The sequence below is a fragment of the Nannobrachium achirus genome (genome assembly GCF_963921795.1).
Source record: "Nannobrachium achirus genome assembly, chromosome: 7".
In the NCBI taxonomy this organism is placed as follows: domain Eukaryota; kingdom Metazoa; phylum Chordata; class Actinopteri; order Myctophiformes; family Myctophidae; genus Nannobrachium; species Nannobrachium achirus.
The window spans coordinates 61858800-61879898 of record NC_137816.1 but is presented as its reverse complement, the minus strand read 5'-3'; the positions used below and the strand labels follow the sequence as shown (position 1 = coordinate 61879898).

Sequence of the window (21099 nt, the reverse complement as noted above, 5' to 3'; positions counted from 1 at the left end):
CCAGTTCTCCACCCCTAATGAGTGCCCACTGCCCACTAGTCCAGGTGCCCACATGTCCCTAGTGCCCAGTTATCCCCGTTCCCTCCTTGCAGGTGTTCTCTAAGTGCCCACTCGTCCAGGAGCCCATATATCCCTAGCTATCCAGATGTTTGTTGTGCCCTGCTGTTGCCTTGGTGCCCACCTCTCCGGGTGCCCAGTCATCCCAAACAGATTTTACTGCCTGATGTTGGATACTTGGTGCTATATGTTTGAGTCAAATCTGTTTAAACCACATGATTGTCAGGGCAGGAAATAGCCTAATCAGGAACCTGCTATATCTGTTGTTTATAAAATATCTAAAATCATGACTTGCTTAATTGCCTTCCTAGAAACTGTTGATGTCTATCAAAACTATGATGGATTGATGACTTCGGTTCCAACTGCTAGACCTTGGTGTGGTCCTGGACAGCCAGCTATCATTCAAGGCACACATTGCATCAGTCACCAGGTGTTATACAGAACATTAATGCTGCTTCCTGATTGGCTAAATATATCCAGATAATTAAAAAGTAAGCTGGACTAGAGCTATAATGTAAGATGTAGGCCTGGCCGCCTGGCCTACATCTTGGCACATAGCCCTCAAAGTCTGTTGTTGTACGCCCAGGCCAGGGTCACATATTGGCCAAGCTTTGCACAGTTAGATACCAGTGTTAATTGTTACAGCCATTAGTCGTAGTCTTTTGAATAACATACATAGCCTAATAGTCTTAGTTTTAGTCTTCTGAAATTGTTTTAGTCTAGTCTAGTCTTATCAACAACATACAAATCTTGTAGTCTTTTAATAGTCTCTCAGTCGACAAAATTAACACTGATTCACACTCACAGATTTTAAATTACCTTTTGGCATGATGACTCTTTTGGTCATCACATCGTGGTTCTTCTATAGTGATTTGCTTCCTGCAGTTTGGATCGTTGATGGAGGTGCACTTATTAGCCCTCTCTGATCATTGATAGATGTGCGCTGATTGCTTCACCTGACCTGGAATTGGCTTTGGGGTTGGGCTATTAAAGCTTCAACTCAAATTGTCTGTCTTTATTAGTTGGAGCTTTGCCATAGACCTCACCTGAGATCACTGAACTAGACCAGAATCTAAGGTCCACCATGCCTACCAAAAATGTCACAGATGATCGCATCTCTCAATTCAAAAACAAGGGAAAGGATCCCACCGTAAATTGCCATACTCTCTCTGATGATTAACCTGCTTAATACAACAAGGGTTAATAACACTTATCGATCTCTTTCCTTATTATCATCTTTGCACCCAGAAACTTCGGGAGAAAAGGATTTCGGAGACCGTGGAGCTGCGGAAATCTCAGAAGAACGAGAACTTCCTAAAGCGCAGGCACATCACCCTGTCCTCTCTCCCTGATGATGACGCCCTTTCCCCCGACCACACCACTGGGCAAAATGTCAGTTGGCGCTTCTGTTTATTTTTCACACCTCGCAGTAGGTGTAGGCCTACTAGGCCAAAAGGCCCATTCCCACTGGGCCAGATAACAGATATCTGGAGATATTTCTCCAGATATTTTTCCATGCAAAGTGGATGGTAGCTACAGATTAAAAAAAAAGTCTACCACAGATATTTGCCACAGATACTTTTATCTGTGGCAAATATTTTTTTTATCTGTAGCTACCATCCACTTTGCATGGAAAAATATCTGGAGAAATATCTCCAGATATCTGTTATCTGGCCCAGTGGGAATGGGCCTTAAATCTGATTCTTACATTAATTAAATGATCTAAACTTTCTGTTATGTTTAGGAGCTATCCATGACTCTTGAGGATATCATTGCAGCTGTTAACAGCGACTGCAAGGAGATGCAAGCTCGAGGTTGTCAGGCAGCCAGGTAAGCTACAATGCTGTCTGCTGTGTGGGTACGCCTAGTGTTAAACCAACACCTTAGGCAGTTCAGTTTATAGGCCTATTTGTCAAAATGACTTGACGAGACTCTAAATACTGATGCCTACAGGTGGTTTATCATAAAGAAATGAGCTGACACGTTTTAAACTGGAACACTGTTAAAAATTAAGCTGATGAATAGCTACTCCTGATTGGCTGACATTTTGTCATCTACCTGAATGTTTTATTAAAGAGCTGGGGAGACACTGTTCCTGGACAAACACTCTATAGCAATGATTACTGTCAGAATAACCTTAAAGGAGTAGTTCACTCCCCAAATGACTTTCTATTGATGCCATGGATACTGTTCAACATTTGTTTGTATTTGTCGCATTCCTATTACAAATTAATCTGGGTCCCCATCTGGAAATAAGTGGTGTGAGTAATCAAGTCATTTTGGGGGAGAACTACTCCTTAACCCAAAAAACCACTTGCCGGGTAAGTTACTAATGGCTGTAAAACCTGATCATGGTTTTGGAAATGATAATTAAACTTGAACATTTGGGTCCATTCCTGATTTCCAGTGCCTGCTACAGGCCAATCCTAAGGTTAACCAATACTGCTGCCCTCCCTCCCCATGCAGGAAGCTGCTGTCACGGGAGAAAGACCCTCCTCTGAAGGAGGTTGTGGACGCAGGACTGCTGACTCGTTTCGTGGAGTTCCTGGGTATGGATGATGACCTCCTGCAGTTTGAAGCAGCCTGGGCTCTTACCAACATCGCTTCTGGAACCTCATGGCATACTCAACAGGTGCATAATCACCTGTACCTCACTTGGCTTTGTGGATGGCCTTGTAGCCTACTGTATCTTTGCCCCCCCTCAACCCATTAAGACCTGAGGTTGATTCTACAAATGCATTTCAAATCGGTAGCCTAGTTCTCACACGTCAAAGATTCTTTTTTGGAGCAGGTGTAAAAGTTTGCGGCGTGGCACGAAGTGACACGCTGTGAGCTTGTATATCTGCCATTTTAGGATGGCCAATGCAAAAATCTAAAATGACATTTATGCTTTCCCGTTTTTAATGGGTAATCAAAGGGTCATTGTGGATGTGCATGTAGCTTCCGACCGCTAGAAATCAAAATGTTAACATATTATCATTTAAATGAATGTAGAGTTCAAAAGCTTCATGCAAACTTAAGCTTCCTTTTAGGGTCATGAGGTTGAGTTTCCAATGGCAAGCTGAAACAAACGGTCTTGTTTGCAGGTGGTTGAGCATGGAGCCGTGCCAGTGTTCATCTCCCTGCTGGCGTCACCACATCTGCACATCAGTGAACAGGCTGTCTGGGCTCTGGGAAACATCGCTGGTAAAGCTGAAATGTAAAATGTATCCGTACTAGAAACATGACTGGCCTCTGTGGGTGGGTGGACTGGACCACAAAGGGGATAAAAGACATCTATCCATCAAATGACATGTTGGATTGGTAGCGACTAATTTGTATTTTCTCAGGTGACATGTTGGATTGGTAGCGACTAATTTGTATTTTCTCAGGTGACATGTTGGATTGGTAGCGACTAATTTGTATTTTCTCAGGTGACATGTTGGATTGGTAGCGACTAATTTGTATTTTCTCAGGTGACATGTTGGATTGGTAGCGACTAATTTGTATTTTCTCAGGTGACATGTTGGATTGGTAGCGACTAATTTGTATTTTCTCAGGTGACATGTTGGATTGGTAGCGACTAATTTGTATTTTCTCAGGTGACATGTTGGATTGGTAGCGACTAATTTGTATTTTCTCAGGTGACATGTTGGATTGGTAGCGACTAATTTGTATTTTCTCAGGTGACATGTTGGATTGGTAGCGACTAATTTGTATTTTCTCAGGTGACATGTTGGATTGGTAGCGACTAATTTGTATTTTCTCAGGTGACATGTTGGATTGGTAGCGACTAATTTGTATTTTCTCAGGTGACATGTTGGATTGGTAGCGACTAATTTGTATTTTCTCAGGTGACATGTTGGATTGGTAGCGACTAATTTGTATTTTCTCAGGTGACATGTTGGATTGGTAGCGACTAATTTGTATTTTCTCAGGTGACATGTTGGATTGGTAGCGACTAATTTGTATTTTCTCAGGTGACATGTTGGATTGGTAGCGACTAATTTGTATTTTCTCAGGTGACATGTTGGATTGGTAGCGACTAATTTGTATTTTCTCAGGTGACATGTTGGATTGGTAGCGACTAATTTGTATTTTCTCAGGTGACATGTTGGATTGGTAGCGACTAATTTGTATTTTCTCAGGTGACATGTTGGATTGGTAGCGACTAATTTGTATTTTCTCAGGTGACATGTTGGATTGGTAGCGACTAATTTGTATTTTCTCAGGTGACATGTTGGATTGGTAGCGACTAATTTGTATTTTCTCAGGTGACATGTTGGATTGGTAGCGACTAATTTGTATTTTCTCAGGTGACATGTTGGATTGGTAGCGACTAATTTGTATTTTCTTATAGAGATGCCTTGATCAATTGTAACGTCCTGCCAGCACTGCTGTCCCAGATAACGCCTGAAACCCCTGTAAGTTGAGTTTAAAATGTAACGTTTTTTTGGGGGCCACGGTGGTGCAGTGGTTGCCGCCTCACAGCTAGAAGGTCCTGGGTTCGATTCCCGCCGGGGGAAGCTGTGGGTGCTGGGGGCGTGTTCCTCCACCCGCGTCATCAGCGCCCACACCCTAGGTGGGGTTGGCGATGGGGCCTTTCTGTGGTGAGTTTGCATTTTCTCCCCGTGTCTCCTTGGGCATAGGCCCCCACACAAAAACATGCAGTAGTCCTGGTTTCTATACTACCTCCCCCTAGCCAGCCGGGTGCTCCCCAATGTCCCCTGGCGCGGCAGGGGGAGAGCGGAAACCAGGACTACAGGTTAGGTAGTCACCGGGTGAGAAAATGGGTTGCAAAACCATGGGATAAAAAAAAAAAAAAAATGTAACGTTTTAGTTGCTTAGTTTTAATGGCTCTGGAAGGCAAACCTTTTTTTTAACCCTTTTCTTCCAGGTGGGTTACCTGCGTAACCTGACCTGGACGCTGTCTTAACTTGTGCCGGCACAAGAATCCCTTTCCACCCATGCCTGCAGTCCAGCAAGTAACGGCATGTTGAATGTACACATTGGTGCTGCTGCACCTCAGTGATAAAGATGTCCTGGCTGACGCATGCTGGGCTGTCTCCTACCTCACGGACGGCTCCAACGACCGCATCGACATCGTGGTCCAAACCGGCATAGTTTCTCGGCTGGTGGCTCTCATGGGGCATAAGGAGCTCGGTGTGTTGGTAATGTTTCTCACAATATGTTTTTATTGTTGACGTACTGAGGCTTGATCAAAGGATTTGTGGTCAACATGGTTGCTACTCAACATGACATTTACGTTCTTGTGTTCATGTCAGTTGGTGAATTGTGACGGTAACGTATTGCCTTTGGTATTGCTGGTCAGGGAATTCTGACTGAATATCATTTCTTTTTTTTTCTTTTTTTTTATGGAACTTGATTGTCCTTTGGAAGACGGTACCAGTAAAATAGAAATGTTTTAATGACATGCAGGAAACAATTCTAGCTATGGTTAAATTAGTTTTGTACCATAAATACTGACATTGGTGGTTCACAAGTACTGCTTAATGTCAACCTCCAGGTTCCAGCATTGCGTTGCATCTTATATATATGTTACGGTTAGTTTGGGTAACTCGGTTAGACTGTGGTAAGAGCGCTTGTTTTGTCGTTCACCACACACCAATCACCACCAGATGGCGACGACAGCCATTCACTAGTGAAGGCGCTGACGTCACTCGTTTGCGACTCTCTTTCTTTATTTACTAGCCTAGCCTAGCCTAGCCTAGCTTGCCCAGGCCTTACGGCCTGGGCATAAATATAACCATTGCATTCACCACGGCTTCGTAACTCGCGCGGCGCTCCGCCGGCCGCGCGGCCCTGGCCCGCTCTTCGTGGCCACTCGCGCCTGCGGCGCTCGGGGGCGAAGAGCAGGACCAAGGTCCGCTGGCCTTCGCGCCGCTTGCAATGTAGTGGACAATCGAGCGGCTCCGTTTGGAGGACGTTGTTGTGGCGACCGCTTGTTCCGCCCCGTGCTGCACGGCGAGCGCTCCGTTTCTCTATCTAACCGTTTCTCTATCTAACCGTTTCTCTATCTAACCGTGACATATACATTCCTCTAAGAGCCGCATCCCACTTCCAAGCCCATTCACGCCCCCTTTACATCGACTTCAACTCATAGGTAGAGCGTACGGTGTTGGTAGAACGTAAGGAATACACACACACACACACACACACACACACACACACACACACACACACACACACACACACACACACACACACAAAAATAGCTAATAGTTAGCTCACAACTTTCCACTTTTCTCTTTCACCTCAACCGGAAGTGCGTCCGGCGGTCAAATATGTCCGACCGGAAACGTGCGCTGCGCCACAATAGTTCCGCCACAATAGTTCCGCCACAATAGTTCCGCCACAATAGTTCCGCCACAATAGTTCCGCCACAATAGTTCCCCCCCCAATTTTTTTTTTTTTTTTTTTTTTTTTTTTACTTTTAAAAAAAAAATATATATATATTTTTTTCCTTTTTTTTTTCAAAAAACTAAAAAAAAAAAAAGTTTTTTAGTAAAGAAGCGGGCGTGGACTCTAGATGTGAGCGGCCCGCGAACCTCTAGTTGGGAACATTGTGAGTGGATCAGATGTACATACCCAGGTGGCCATTGACGCTGACGTTCTGGCCGTCCTGCCTGAACTGCTGAGGCACCCCAAGCCCAGTGTCCAGAATGAGGCAGCGTGGGCCTTGTCCAACATCGCTGCAGGGTCATGCCTGCAAATCCAACAGATCATTACCTGTGGCGTAATACCCCCACTGGTACACGTCCTCAGGAATGTAAGTACACCAATAGTTGGTAGGGTAGTGCAGTGGTTCTCAACCAGTGGTCCCTGAGAGGGTTCCAGGTGGTCCCCAGCTGAATTGGTAACCAAATTGACCATTATAGATCTTAACAATTGTGACCCTCACAGGTCCATTTGGTTTCATTTTACACTCTCAAGAGTTAAAAAAGTCTACACAATTAGACGATTTAGAACAATTAGTTTAATCGTTTACCTGTCATCTCTCTCATGCCACATCGATACAGCATGGAATTGTGGACATGGAATTGTGGTCAACCTTATCCAACGATAACAAAATATTAAGTCAAAGTTTTGTGTCTGAGGATAAAACAATGGTGGTCCGCGGCTCAAATGCAGAATAAATAATGGACCTTGATATGAAGAGTGAAAAGCACTGGGTATTGTCTGGATTTGCGCTGCAGTAAAAAATAAGGCGTAATCTTATCCTTTTGTAGAGAAGTGTGGCGTCAATTACCCAAAACTGATCACAAGCATGAGAAATGTACCAATTTCTCTTATTTAATTTATATTGTATTAAATTACTTTGAGTTTAGTGTCGTCTAGGCTGCTTTAGGTATTCTGTAAGCAAGCTGCAACTACTATACTGGAAGTGTGGATGTACAGGAGGTGTGCCCGTGTTAATTAATGCATTGAATGTGTGACAAAGTTGTGTAATATCTTTCAGGGGGACTTCAAAACTCAAAGGGAGGCGGTGTGGGCAGTCACCAACTTCACCAGTGGGGGCACTGTGGAGCAGGTGGTGCAGCTGGTTCAGAGTGGGGCCCTGGAGGCCATCATTGACCTGCTGCAAATCAAAGACTCCAAAACCATCCTAGTCATCCTGGATTGTATCAGCAACATCTTCTTGGTAAGTAGACGGGGCAGGTTTCAGACTAGGTCTTCAGGAGCTGCATTTTGTTAGCCTGGTATAACCAGCCTAGATACTAATGCAGCTAGCTAACTAACTGCAGTATCTATCATCCCTACCTTGTTTTAACATGGCTGGGATGTCTAGCTCAGCTAGGCTAGCATGTTGTAGTCTCAAATTGTTTTACTTGTACAGTTTCTTTGCTTAATTTATACATTTGTCACTTGCCAAATGACAGATTTTTCAATCTAGGCTTTTAGTGTAACATGTCTGCTCCAGCAATGTAACGTGACCACTTGATTCATGCTCTCTTTTGAAGACGTAGCCCACTTCAGTAGTCTTTATTGCAGCTGTCATGGGCCCAAGGCCATGAAATGCAATGGTAGAAAAAAACGAATTGCGTCTCTACTGCAAGTACATTTACTGTATACTAATGATGTGAGCCATTCCGTTTTGCTCTTCAAGGCAGCGGAGAAGCTTGGAGAGACTGAGAAGCTGTGTCTGCTGGTTGAAGAGCTGGGTGGGCTGGACCGTCTGGAGATGCTCCAGAACCATGATAACACCATGGTGTACCAAGCTGCACACGGCCTCAACGAAAGGTTCTTCTCTGACGTGAGTGGAGTGCTTACTTTATTTTTAATTCATTCTATTTAAAAACAACGGCTCTGAACAATTGTTAAGCTTGTATATTGGCCATTTTACAAGTGGTTTTCTACACTCTTGATGCAAGCGACATTTAATTGTACTTTACCACAACTTTCATGTGAGATTCTTAAAGTGGGAGTCACGCGATCGGCTAATAGTATATTGTGCTGTACTTTTTTTTTTTTTTTTTTTTTCTTCTAATGCCAACATATTTCGCTTCTATTCCAGGATGATGAGGGGGTGAAGTCGATGGCAACGGATTCTGAGTTTGTGTTTAAGGGTCATGAACAACTTGAAAAGTCATTTGAATTTTAAAATGGCAAAAAATAAAATTGGTTTTGTAACGCAGCTGACTCTGGAAATGCATTTACAGTGCTTATGGAAGTTGGGTTAAACTGAAGCTGCACAGCAGACATGACTGACTGGCTTTATTCACATAAATGCATGAGTTAATAGACTCATTAATCGGTGCTTATATGTATAAAGCCTTACAACCAGTCATGTCTACAGCGCTGCTGTTTGTCTTGTGTATTGTAAATTGTCTTGTGTTCCATAGACTCTAGTGAACATGAGACAATTCCTCATGTACTTAAATGAACAAGCATTGTACATAAAGATGGACTAAATGAAAACTAGCTACTTAAATTATGGGGGCAGCAGAGTCGACATGAAACAACTGAGACTGCATGAGCAACAAGTTTATTTAGAGTTGCATGTAAAAAGTTTGCATATTCTGGACTCATTTTGAATGCTTCATGTTTATCTTGGGAATTTGAGCCAAGTGGACCTGGCTATGAATGACGACTAAGCAAGAACGTATTGTCATGTCTACCTCACTGCTGTTCATTTAACTAATTTCGCTGGTATGTATGGGGAACCCCTTCAAGGACCCCAGGGGTTCCCAGACTCCACTTTGAGAACCACACTGAGACAACCATATACTGATGGCTCTTGTGCTGTTTCTATAATGAAACAGCAGTTATATAATTATATACACTAGGCTATACTGACACACGAAATGATTTGTCTTCCAGATTAAACTTTATGTGTTTCTACAATGACACATTTCAGATTATATTTACTAGGAGTCTTTGAGGAGAACTTATTTGGGGAGAACAGGGCAATATTTTGGGATGGTATTTTAAAGTTCTTTTTTTTTTTTTTTTTTTTTACTATATAGGGTAAAATTTGGAGAAAAATCCAGATATCTACATGGTTATTATGTTTACAGAGCGGCATAATGGATGTTATTTGCGATAGTATACAATGACACCTGCAAGTCTTGATCCAGGTATTTGAGAGCAGAATTTGTCTGGATAGGCACATCGTCATGTGAAGCCTTATTGGGCAACCACACTAATCATGTGAGGCTACCTATTTATAGTCCAGTAAATTGCCTATTTAGTCAAGAAAGAAATACTATTTATAGTCTGGATAGCCAGAATGTCATGTGAAGCTTGACCTATTTATAGTCAAGTAAATCACCTACCGGTATTGTTTATCTAGAAATAAATAAAGTGGCACTAGAACTCTCGTGTGTTGCCCCTGTTTGGCAACCACACTAATTAGTTGGCAAAATAACTTTAACCACCATAAACTTAGTCTACACGCAGTGGCTATTTGAAACGAGAGGATCTATAAGCTCCACACGTCACAATGCTGGAAGCCCAGGGCTATCCTTTCCCCCTCTCCACTCAATGCTTTTGAAAAGCTCAACACTTGGGTACAGAGCTGAGCCATCAGGTGTATGGGTGAACATGGACTCTTAATAGTGGGGAGATCAGACTTAACCACAGTGAGATTTTGCTGTTGTTAGTTTGGACTCTCTCCTGTGACCAATGCGGTGTGCAGGCACGTGCACACAGACATCAAAGGGGGCTTGAGCCCCTGCCCTTTTATCTGTCTGTAAAAAGTGCCCTCTCCAGACCATGAATGCAGTTTTTACTATGGTGAAAGAAATGCAAATGCTCCCCCTTTCCCCCTGCGCACTGGACCTCCAGTCAGTCAGCGTGCAGCCGCGAGAGCCAGTGAGGTATCCGTCCTGCAAAGCTCATTTATCGGCCACAAACGTTTTCATGCCAAGGACCTCCAATATTTACAAGCGACTTTGGCGCTAATACTGCCGGGCTGTGTCGGTCTTCAATTGTCAATTATGTATCAGGCTTTGGGTTACTCCCGGGCTGACGTTCTGCCGGGCTGGGTTGGGCCAGGCTCACATATGTCTGATTAACTCTAGCCCTGGGTGGGGAGTGTCTGATGTCTGAATATCAATCTTAAAGGAGCTATAGTGATAAAATAATCATTTTGGCCATTGTCAGACCGACTTTGTTTATATCCCTTATCAAGAATAGAAGAGGGATATAAACAAAGTCAGTCTGACAATGGCCAAAATCTTTATTTTATCATTATTTTACGCTTTTTGTGGTCATTTTAAAAAAGAAACGCATATATGAAGCTTAATCTTTTTAATAAAATATTTTCAAAACATTTTTATTTTAGCGTCCATTTTTCAAGAAAAGGTTGACTATAGCTCCTTTATATTGAATCAAGCAAATTAAAATCTGTTCAGGGCTGATTAGACGATAAAATTACCAAAAGTTTATTTGGAAGTGAAATATCCCTTTAAGGTACAAGTTGGCACCTCAACGGAGTGCAGTTCTAGTTAACCGTAATGTCTTCAACTATACACACACTGTAGTGTAATGCTGCCATTAGATATAGCATACAACCCCAGATTATCTGGTGCATGTTTATATACTAGGCCTACACAGTCCAGGAACAAAGGTTGGCTCCGTTCTTGGTGTATCTGGATCTAGTGACCCTCTGTGTAAGAAGACCTAACTTGACTTAAACCCTTTTGCTCTCTGGGGAGCATAGGTCATTCCGCTCTCTTCGCACAGATGCGACGTTTGAGCGGTGCTAACCGCTCGTACATCTGGCTTTGTGTTTAGGAGCACAGATTGTAGGAGCCGCGGAATGAGCACGGAACTCCACCTGTACGGAGATAACTGACATCACAGACTTAACTGCCCATACAAGGAGATATGCACGTGTGTCTTGTTTGATACCATACAAAGTGAGCACCGGCCACTTCATACAGGTGCGATTTATTAAAAACATGTACTTTATCACTTGAACTCAAATACAAATTTGACAGAGAAACCGTCACTGAGTAATAATATAATACATTTGAGCAGGATAATCTATACTTTGACTCACAAGTATACATACTGTGGTTGAGTTCTTTGTCCACTGCTGGCATTCAGGCTTGCATGGCAACCGTTTGTGTTGTTGCTTGTTTGTGATATCAGGCATGAGCTCCTCTGGTCAGCCTACATAAGGAGTAGGATGCCTAAAAACATTGGACATGGTGTCAGGATGCTTCACTGCCAAGTGGTGTGTGCTGGCTCTACTCCTCCTTTCGGGTGTTGCCGGAGCAGGGCGCGCCGAATCATCGACATCAAGTGCCTGCATTTGCGGGAGCCGCGTGCATGGCATGCGGCTGGAGAGAAGTGACAAAGCCGCCACTACCACCGATGACGGTGTCATCCGGGTGACCGAGGGTAGTACTGTTCAGCTCCGCTTTTATGGAGTGCAGCTTAACTCGGAAACGTGGAGAGGAATACGCTTCACGGAATTCACGGAGAATGACGAGGACAGGGATAGTGATAGCATAGACACAGCGAACGGGACTTGTGTCACTGCACAGGACATCAGCATCGGAAACCTAATGGAAGAGGTCAGTGGCGCAGGAACGACAGGAGTTATTAGTATAAACATTAAACCGCTTCGCAAGAACGAGTTGAAGAAGGAATATGCACTGTGCACCGAGAGAGTGAGTGAGGATGGGAGCAGAAGATGGGAGCTCATGGGAGAGAGTCATGGCAGGATCCTGGTGGTTGTGGAGAACCGTCCTCTTCTTCCCATGTGGATGCTGATAACCATCATCCCCTGCTTGTTTGTACTGTCTGCTATATTTAGTGGGTTGAACCTAGGGCTTATGGCATTGGATCCACAAGGGCTCCGCATAGTCCAGACCTGTGGAACAGACGAAGAGAAGAAATATGCTCGGGAAATTGAGCCCATCCGCAGAAAGGGGAACTATTTGCTCTGTTCCCTCCTTTTGGGCAACGTCTTAGTGAACACAACACTTACCATTCTACTCGACAATCTTATAGGCTCTGGGGTGGGTACGGTGGTCGCCTCTACTATTGGCATTGTTGTCCTTGGAGAGATTGCACCCCAAGCAATATGCTCTCGCCACGGACTGGCCGTGGGAGCCAAAACAATACCGTTAACTAAATTTGTGATGTTTCTGACATTCCCCGTGTCGTACCCTTTGAGCAAGCTCCTGGATGTGTTACTGGGGCAAGAAATCGGTACCGTCTACACTAGGGAGAAGTTTGTAGGAATGCTTAAAGTGACTGAGCCCAACAATGGCCTTGTCAAAGAGGAGATGAACATGATGCTTGGAGCCCTTGAGTTACGGACCAAAACTGTAGAGGATGTAATGACGGCCTTGCCTGATTGCTTCATGATTCCTGAAGATGCACTACTAGATTTTGAAACCATCTCAGAGATCACAGAGAGTGGATACACACGCATCCCCGTTTTTGAGGGTGAACGGACCAACATTGTCAATATTCTGTATGTGAAAGATCTGGCGTTTGTGGACCCTGGTGACAAAGCCCCTTTGAAGACCATCATAAATACATTTAAGCATCCCCTATCATTTGAGTTCCATGACACAAAGCTGGACGCTATGCTGGAGGAATTCAAGAAAGGAAAATCCCACTTGGCCATTGTCCAAAAGGTAAACAACGAGCGAGAGTCCACGGACCCATTATACGAAATGGTGGGATTGGTCACCTTAGAGGACATCATCGAGGAGATCATTAAATCAGAGATTTTGGATGAATCTGACATTTACACTGACAATAGAACCAGGAAAAGGGTGAACCCCAATCGCCATAAGCGCGACATCTCTGCCTTCAAACGGGAGGGTGATAGAAAAGTGGACATTTCTCGACACCTGATGCAAGCAGCACAACGGTTCCTGTCCACAGAGGTGCGCTTGTTCAGCCCTTCCCAAATCACAGAAAGGGCTTTGGAGGTGATCCTGCACTTACCGCAAGTTATCCAGGAGATTAAATTAGACGGAAAAGATCCCCTATCGCAGCACTTGATCTACCAACGAGGTAAGCCCGTGGACTACTTCATACTAATTCTGCAGGGTCAGGTGGAGGTGGAGGTAGGCAACGAAAACATGAAGTTTGTAACAGGTCCGTTCTCCTTCTATGGAGAAATGGCTCTTAACATGCCATCAGTCAAATCCCAATCTCCCGATGCTCCGCGAAGAAGCTCCATCAACGGTAGCAAAACGCCAATCCCAGGCACCCCTGTCCAATACACAACAGATTTCTGCATGCGTGCTCTCACGGATCTGCAGTTTGTTAAGATCACCCATGCCCAGTACCAGAAGGGTCTTAGGGCATCCGGGATGCCGTCCAGTTCATCTCCGTCACCCGCGGCCACCCCATCCTCAAGTTGTCCCCAGTCACTCTTTCAGCCTACACCACCGCTCACCACGACCTCTTTGGAGGTGTGCATCGACATGCCCAACAGCGCTGTTCACCCAGAGGAGATAAGACAGGAGGCCGGAGGAGAGCATGATCTCACAGAGGTATGATCTTTCCCACATGGAAGTGAAGCACGGCAACGACAATCGGTCAGAGACGGTGGCCAATAACAAAAGCTCTATGTGAAGGGGACACTCGAAGGGGACACTCCTGCATAATGCCAGCCAGAGCAACGAGAGTGGTGACATCAGCACCGACCAGTGCCCTGACAACCTTTATGTGCCCTGATATAAAATGCCATGACCCGCCCCATGACAGTAAAAAATAAAATTCAATGACCCTCCCCAAGAGATAAAAGAAAAAAGATGAACCCTCCCTAGGGGTGTCACAATATATTGTCCTATAGTATATTCTTTAATAGCCTATATATTTTCGAGCGGTGGTAAACCGCTCCATAGAGTGGCTGTGCGTGGGTCTGTAGCCTTTTTCCTCAGCGTTTTGCCATAGCAAAATGTGTGTGTAGCATAGCCTGTACATCCTAGACTCAAATCCTAGTCTGAAGACGTTATGCAAGCACGACCACCGCTCACTTTTTTTTAATATATCCACGAGTTTCCAACGCCCCATAGTGCATTGCGCAGACGTCTGCACCAAGCTTCCGCCGCCGATTTACAAGCTCACAACGGGTTGAATCTGCGACGCAACGTGAGCTTGTATGTCTGCTGTTAAACCCGGAAGTTTGGTCCTGATAGTCTCCAGTAAACTCCCGGGGAAACTTGTGGATTTATTTATTTTATTTTAGCTGGCTTACGTATGGTGTTTGACATGAATCAAGAGCTTACCAAATCTTGTGATTATCATTAATTATGTGTCACCATCAGCACTAAAGAAGAGAGAGAGAGAGAGTGTGTGTGTGTGTGTGTGTGTGTGTGTGTGTGTGTGTGTGTGTGTGTGTGTGTGTGTGTGTGTGTGTGTGTGACACGCGCGCGCGCACGCGTGTGTGATGGCCATTGTTGATGATAATCGAAAAAGTAAAATAGCAATAATTAGAACTCGAATCAAATTAGCTGACCTTCCCCTGGACTAAAATTAGAAAGGCATGACTCTCCCCTATTTTTCTCCAGGGGTACCCCTCTTTAAAAAACGACCTGTCCCCAGGTGACAAACGTTTACAGAAAAAGGTTAAATTAAAACAGGTTTACTTTAGGTGACATAAAAGTTCTCAGACCTAGAACAATAGTCTGGTTGCCTATAGCAACCACACTAATAATAGGAATTGTGAGGAGACTGCTGTGGTCCTTTTTCGAGTCAATATGGGGGAAATTAATTCACTAATATTTTAATGGCCATACATGGAGATCTCTGTGTCAGTCAATGTCCCTTTCATGCCCATATATGGAGATCCCTGATGTCATTAATTAAGCGTGTGGTCTATGATATTATCTCTTAGCAAAATAGCATGCATTCGTCACATGATGCGTGTCCTGATGAAGCCAGTCGATTTGACATGGCCCAAGTGAAGTGCGTGCCACCAACTGTGGGAGTGTCAAAAAACTTGGAAGATGGAATAAAGTCTGCTGCTATAGCGGGGCGGGGGCTATAACATTGTGCGCCAGCAGAGCGCGCCTTGTAATTTATATCAGGCAGCACTTGCTGGTCCCTAATTGGCTGTTGATGATGATGATGATGACATTACCCAGTTGGTGACGTGAATCTGTTTCCGTATGAATCTGTTTCCACGCACGCACGCACACACACACACACACACACACACACACACACACACACAGAGAAAATAATATATATTATTATAATTATGTTATAATTGTATATGTATTATTATATACAGGCTTCAATTATCGATTATTTCACATTACTGCATTGAATTGAATTGAAATATAATTCGATGCAATGCATGGCTGAATCAATAATTTTTTTACACCATTATAGTTACCATCTAGGCAGGATTCTGAGTTTTAGAGGTGTTCAGTCATAAGCCTGCAGGTGGCAGCGTCGCCTCTCCCATGCTAATCTCTTGGACACAGTTCCCTCTACACCCTCACTGACTTAAAGCGATATTCCACTTTCAAAAACGTCTAATCAGGCTTTTGTGAAGACCCTGGACAGATTTTAATTTGATTCAATGTTGAGATATTTGATATTCATTTTATCAGACCCCTTTATAGGCCCCTTCCTATACAAACCCATTGTAACCTCAAACTCCATTTTAACCATGATAGATTCATCAAAAACACTCGTCTTTTTTCTGGTGGCTCATACTAATCCATGAGCTGGCCAACTTTTTTCATTTATTTTTAATATCTTTTGGGGGGGAAGTGTTAATCCATGTTATCAGTCTGGCTGATAATGTTATTCATTTAACATTGTATTTACATATTCTGTATTTATTGCTAATCTCTTTATCATGTGTCCCCATTTTCTTATATATCTTTGAACTTCAGATTTTAACTGGGGACCCTGTTAAATCTAACCTACCCTGACCAAGCACTTGGAATTGTAGCCATTACATTTTGTAGCCATTACATTTAGTTTGACTCCGTTCCCCACAGTGAAAATAGCCTAACCACAGATTGGCTTTTTCTTTTTCAATTCTGTAGCCTACTAAAAAAAAAGTAATTAAATTGTATAGGCTAGTTTAGATAATGCATAGTGCAGATATACCCAGCACTTATACTGTATGTTGGTTTGTTTACTGTTGAGTGAGAAAACAACTACACATTTATTTCACACAAATTATCATTAAGTGTCATATAAGCTTGGCCAATGTGGGCATAGGCTACAACAAACTTTGAGTGCTTTGTGCCAATCAAGATGTAGGCAACGCTTCAGAGCTCGGACAACAAACTTTGTGCCAAGATGAAGGCCAGATGTAGGCCAGATGTAGGCCACGCTTCAGAGCCCGGACAGTTTCGGGGGCCAAGACAAAGCCGCTCAAAAATGAATATTGCTTACCAATCTACTTTATCTAATCCAAGTAACAGTAATATTCATAAAATGTTTCTGTCTCCAGTAACTGAAACAAACAATATACATGAAATAGGCAGGCTACATTGCAGAAATTGCATTTTCTGTATATTCCCCAAATCCTTATCACGTTAGATATTCAGGTCAGAACACACTAACTATGGAAGTTTTAAGGTCCAAAACTATGGAAAATAAATGGACTACCACAATAAAATAAATAAAATCGACAATATGAAATAGGGCCTACGTGAAAAAATAAATAAATAAGACATTCATATGAATAGAAAACAAGACATTTAGCTATTTAAGTTACTAGCCTACAGTATGTGCTGCACTGATATCACTTATACCACTGAAATGATAGCATACACTGTCAACATTATTTACTGTATACATAGGCTACTGAGAATACTATGAATACATGTGAAATGTACATATATCCTTTTTGTAATCATACTAGAAATGTAATTATTAACATACAAATGTTCAGCAGTATATCATGTACATGTACATGAGAAAACTCATGATTAAAGGGGCACTCCACCACTTTTCAACCTATGTTCATATAATTGGTCCTCACTCAAAAATAGCTTTTTTTTTTTTTTTTTTTTTTCTCAGAGGAGGGCTGTGGGCAGGTCAGAAACCCATCGTCTTGTGACATCATCGATTGCCAATCCACCTTTTAGAAACTGCAGGCTTTCTATTCCTGAAAAGTAGCAATTTTAAAGTGGAAGCCATTGTTCTCGCGATAATAAAAATCTAAATATCTTTTTCAAAAATATTGATTACATTTTTTTGGGGAAAATGATGATGTCACAAGACGATGGATTCTGAACTTCCCACAGCTCTCCTAGGAGACTTGGACTGAGTAGAAAAAAAATTGTTTTATCATGAACATTAGTGAGGACCTATTATATGAAGACAGGTTGAAAAGTGGTGAACTACTCCTTTAAGTGTTGAGGGTTTGTTGCTCTACAAAGCCAAACTGCAGTAACTATGTTTTTGGGTACCGACTTATTTGTGAATCCCAAAGGTCAAATTAGTCTTTTTGATTTTGGGGGATAAACACTTACCTCAAGAACAGATATACAATTAGTGTAATATCACCTGTATGCCAATATCTCGTTTGGCTGACCAGTTGAAACACACCAAAATACCTATGAGAGTGGAATCCCCATTCCGTCAATTTCAATGAGAAGGGGGCGGTTTCATGCCAGTAGAGGATTTCTGCAAAGAAGCTCCATTCTCATTGAATGCGGATACCACTCTCAGGTATGTTGGTGTGTGTGCACCCTTAAACCAAATTTTCAGTTAAATTCTTGTTCGTAGTTACTGCACTTTGGCTTTTTATGTATATTTCAATAGAAAACGAGTGTTTTGTCGATGTGTCAAAGTGTCTCAATATTGAATGTAAGAGTGTTTCAGTAGCAGTGGTGGAGGAAATACTCAGATATTTCACTTAACTAAAAGTAGCATAAAATATAATATATACAAAAATACTTTGTTACAAGTAAAAGGCCTGTGTTCAAAAATAATACTAAAAGTGCAAAGGTATTGCCATCAAAATATACTTAAAAGCCAACAAAAGCAAAAGTACTAACATGAAAATAGCCTATGTATAAAATAGGGCTCAAGTGTATTTTTGGAGCTGTGTGAAGCACAGGCTCCCTATACGTGGCCGTGTGGGTCTGTCTGTGTGTCTGTCTGTCTGTGTGTGTGTGTGTCTGTATGTAGCCTGAACTTCCTAAACTTCGGCACGCTACTAGTCCCACAGTTTTGCCACCACACACTCGCGCCATATGTCAAATCGACCGGCTTACTCGGGAATCGTGGGCTAGTAACTTGCTAAGAGAAAGGTTCAATAGTTTAATTGATATTAATTTATTAGTGAATTAATTTTCCCCATTGACTTATAATGGGAATCGCAAAAACTCACATTCAATTATTTGTCTCTCGCAAACCATAGGGGCTAGAGTTTCAAGACTTGGAGAGGAGGTTCATAATGATTTCAAGGATTAAATAAAAAATAATTGTGTCATTTGGCCGCATGGTGGCGCCATAACACCCCACTTTACGTTTTGGCCTGTAACTCTTGAACCGTAGGTCGGAAAATTAAAAACATTTTTTCCCTGGATTCCTTGGGTCATGACGCATCTCCCCATATAGGCCACGCCCATTTGCGCCATGATAGATTTTCCGCCATCTTGAATTTTCTCCAAAACACACTTTTTGCTCCTTTTCCTACATATTTTCTTCAAATGTCACAAAAATCGGTACACATGATCCACACACACACACACACACACACACACACACACACACACACACACACACACACACACACACACACACACACACACACACACACACACACACACACACACACACACACACACACACACACACACACACACACACACTGTGTGGGTCTGTCTGTGTGTCTGTATGTAGCCTGAACTTCCTAAACTTCGGCACGCTACTAGTCCCACAGTTTTGCCACCACACACTCGCGCCATATGTCAAATCGACCGGCTTACTCGGGAATCGTGGGCTAGTAACTTGCTAAGAGAAAGGTTCAATAGTTTAATTGATATTAATTTATTAGTGAATTAATTTTCCCCATTGACTTATAATGGGAATCGCAAAAACTCACATTCAATTATTTGTCTCTCGCAAACCATAGGGGCTAGAGTTTCAAGTCTTGGAGAGGAGGTTCATAATGATTTCAAGGATTAAATAAAAAATAATTGTGTCATTTGGCCGCATGGTGGCGCCATAACACCCCACTTTACGTTTTGGCCTGTAACTCTTGAACCGTAGGTCGGAAAATTAAAAATATGTTTTCCCTGGATTCCTTGGGTCATGACGCATCTCCCCATATAGGCCACGCCCATTTGCGCCATGATAGATTTTCCGCCATCTTGAATTTTCTCCAAAACACACTTTTTGCTCCTTTTCCTACATATTTTCTTCAAATGTCACAAAAATCGGTACACATGATCCACACACACACACACACACACACACACACACACACACACACACACACACACACACACACACACACACACACACACACACACACACACACACACACACACACACACACACACACACACACACACAGCTCCACTTCACACGGGTGTGATTTTTTTATAATATAACAATGTATATCTGCAAAGTAACAATTAACTTAAGTTTTCAGATACTGTAGTGGTGTAAAAGTATTGACAATTTGAAATACTCCAGTAAAAGTACCTCAACATTGTATTTCAGTACAGTACTTGAGTTAATCCACAGAGCCTAGTCCTTCCACGCACCAGATTGCCCCTCCCAGTCTCGGCAGAGTAGTTCTGGAGCAGCGGATTGTATGGCCCCGTCTTTCCCTAATAGGACTGACCGTGGGTAGCTACTGGGACGTAAGTCAGGACTTGATCAACCCCAGCTTGGTCACCTGGATGAGGGGTATGATGTTGCGAGACCCGAAACCCCGATGAGTTCAGGCTACATCACTGATGATACATCCCAGGTGCATCCACGTGATGTTTTTTCGTTATAGTTATTCTATTTATAGAGACTTGTAGAAATAGCCTACGTGACAACCAGGAATAGTCTGGTGACCACCGGAGAGACGGGTGACAGCCGGAATGTAGACGGCACCCGGGAGCAGTATGGGTTAGCGCCCCAGCCTGTGTCTTCCGTGAGGAAGAAGCCCAACAAACCCACGGTGAGGTCTTTAGGAGGGCCATTCAAGCCGCAAGCAGAGCCTGCAACACCACCGTGGGCCACACTGGGCCAGGTGGAGCCTGCTCACCCATTGCCCCTCCCAGTCTCGGCAGAGTAGTTCTGGAGCGGCGGATTGTATGGCCCTGTCTTTCCCTAATAGGACTGACTCTGGGTAGCTACTGGGACATAAGTCGGGACTTGATCAACCCCGGCTGGGTCACCTGGACGAGGGGTATGATGTTGCGAGACCCGAAACCCCGATGAGTTCAGGCTACATCGCTGATGATACGTCCCAGGTGCATCCACGTGATGTTTTTTTGTTAGAGTAAATGTAATTACTGTAGTTAATGTAGACCACTGTTCAGTAGTATGTGTCTCATTAGCGCGTGTCAAAATGTCTCATTTAGGCCCTACACAGCCTCTCATTGTTCTAGTAGTTCAGGTTGAGATTAAGTAAAAGCAAAG

General features: G+C 43.1%; 1 protein-coding gene and 1 pseudogene across 2 annotated transcripts; both read left to right on the top strand.

The window, feature by feature from the left end:
* Window positions 1–1141: 1141 nt before the first annotated feature.
* Window positions 1142–8969, top strand: LOC308288886 (importin subunit alpha-5-like; annotated as a pseudogene). The gene is made up of 11 exons: window positions 1142–1207; window positions 1306–1449; window positions 1802–1887; window positions 2524–2689; window positions 3144–3256; window positions 4397–4460; window positions 4934–5226; window positions 6612–6826; window positions 7517–7699; window positions 8165–8311; window positions 8901–8969. The product of its transcript is annotated as an importin subunit alpha-5-like (transcript).
* A 2742-nt stretch (window positions 8970–11711) lies between these two features.
* LOC308288884 (metal transporter CNNM4-like) lies at window positions 11712–14033 on the top strand (the record flags this gene model as incomplete). Its single annotated transcript, XM_080730359.1, has 1 exon — window positions 11712–14033. The coding sequence occupies one exon, from the start codon at window positions 11712–11714 to the stop codon at window positions 14031–14033; it is 2322 nt and encodes a 773-aa protein (XP_080586485.1).
* Window positions 14034–21099: the final 7066 nt, after the last annotated feature.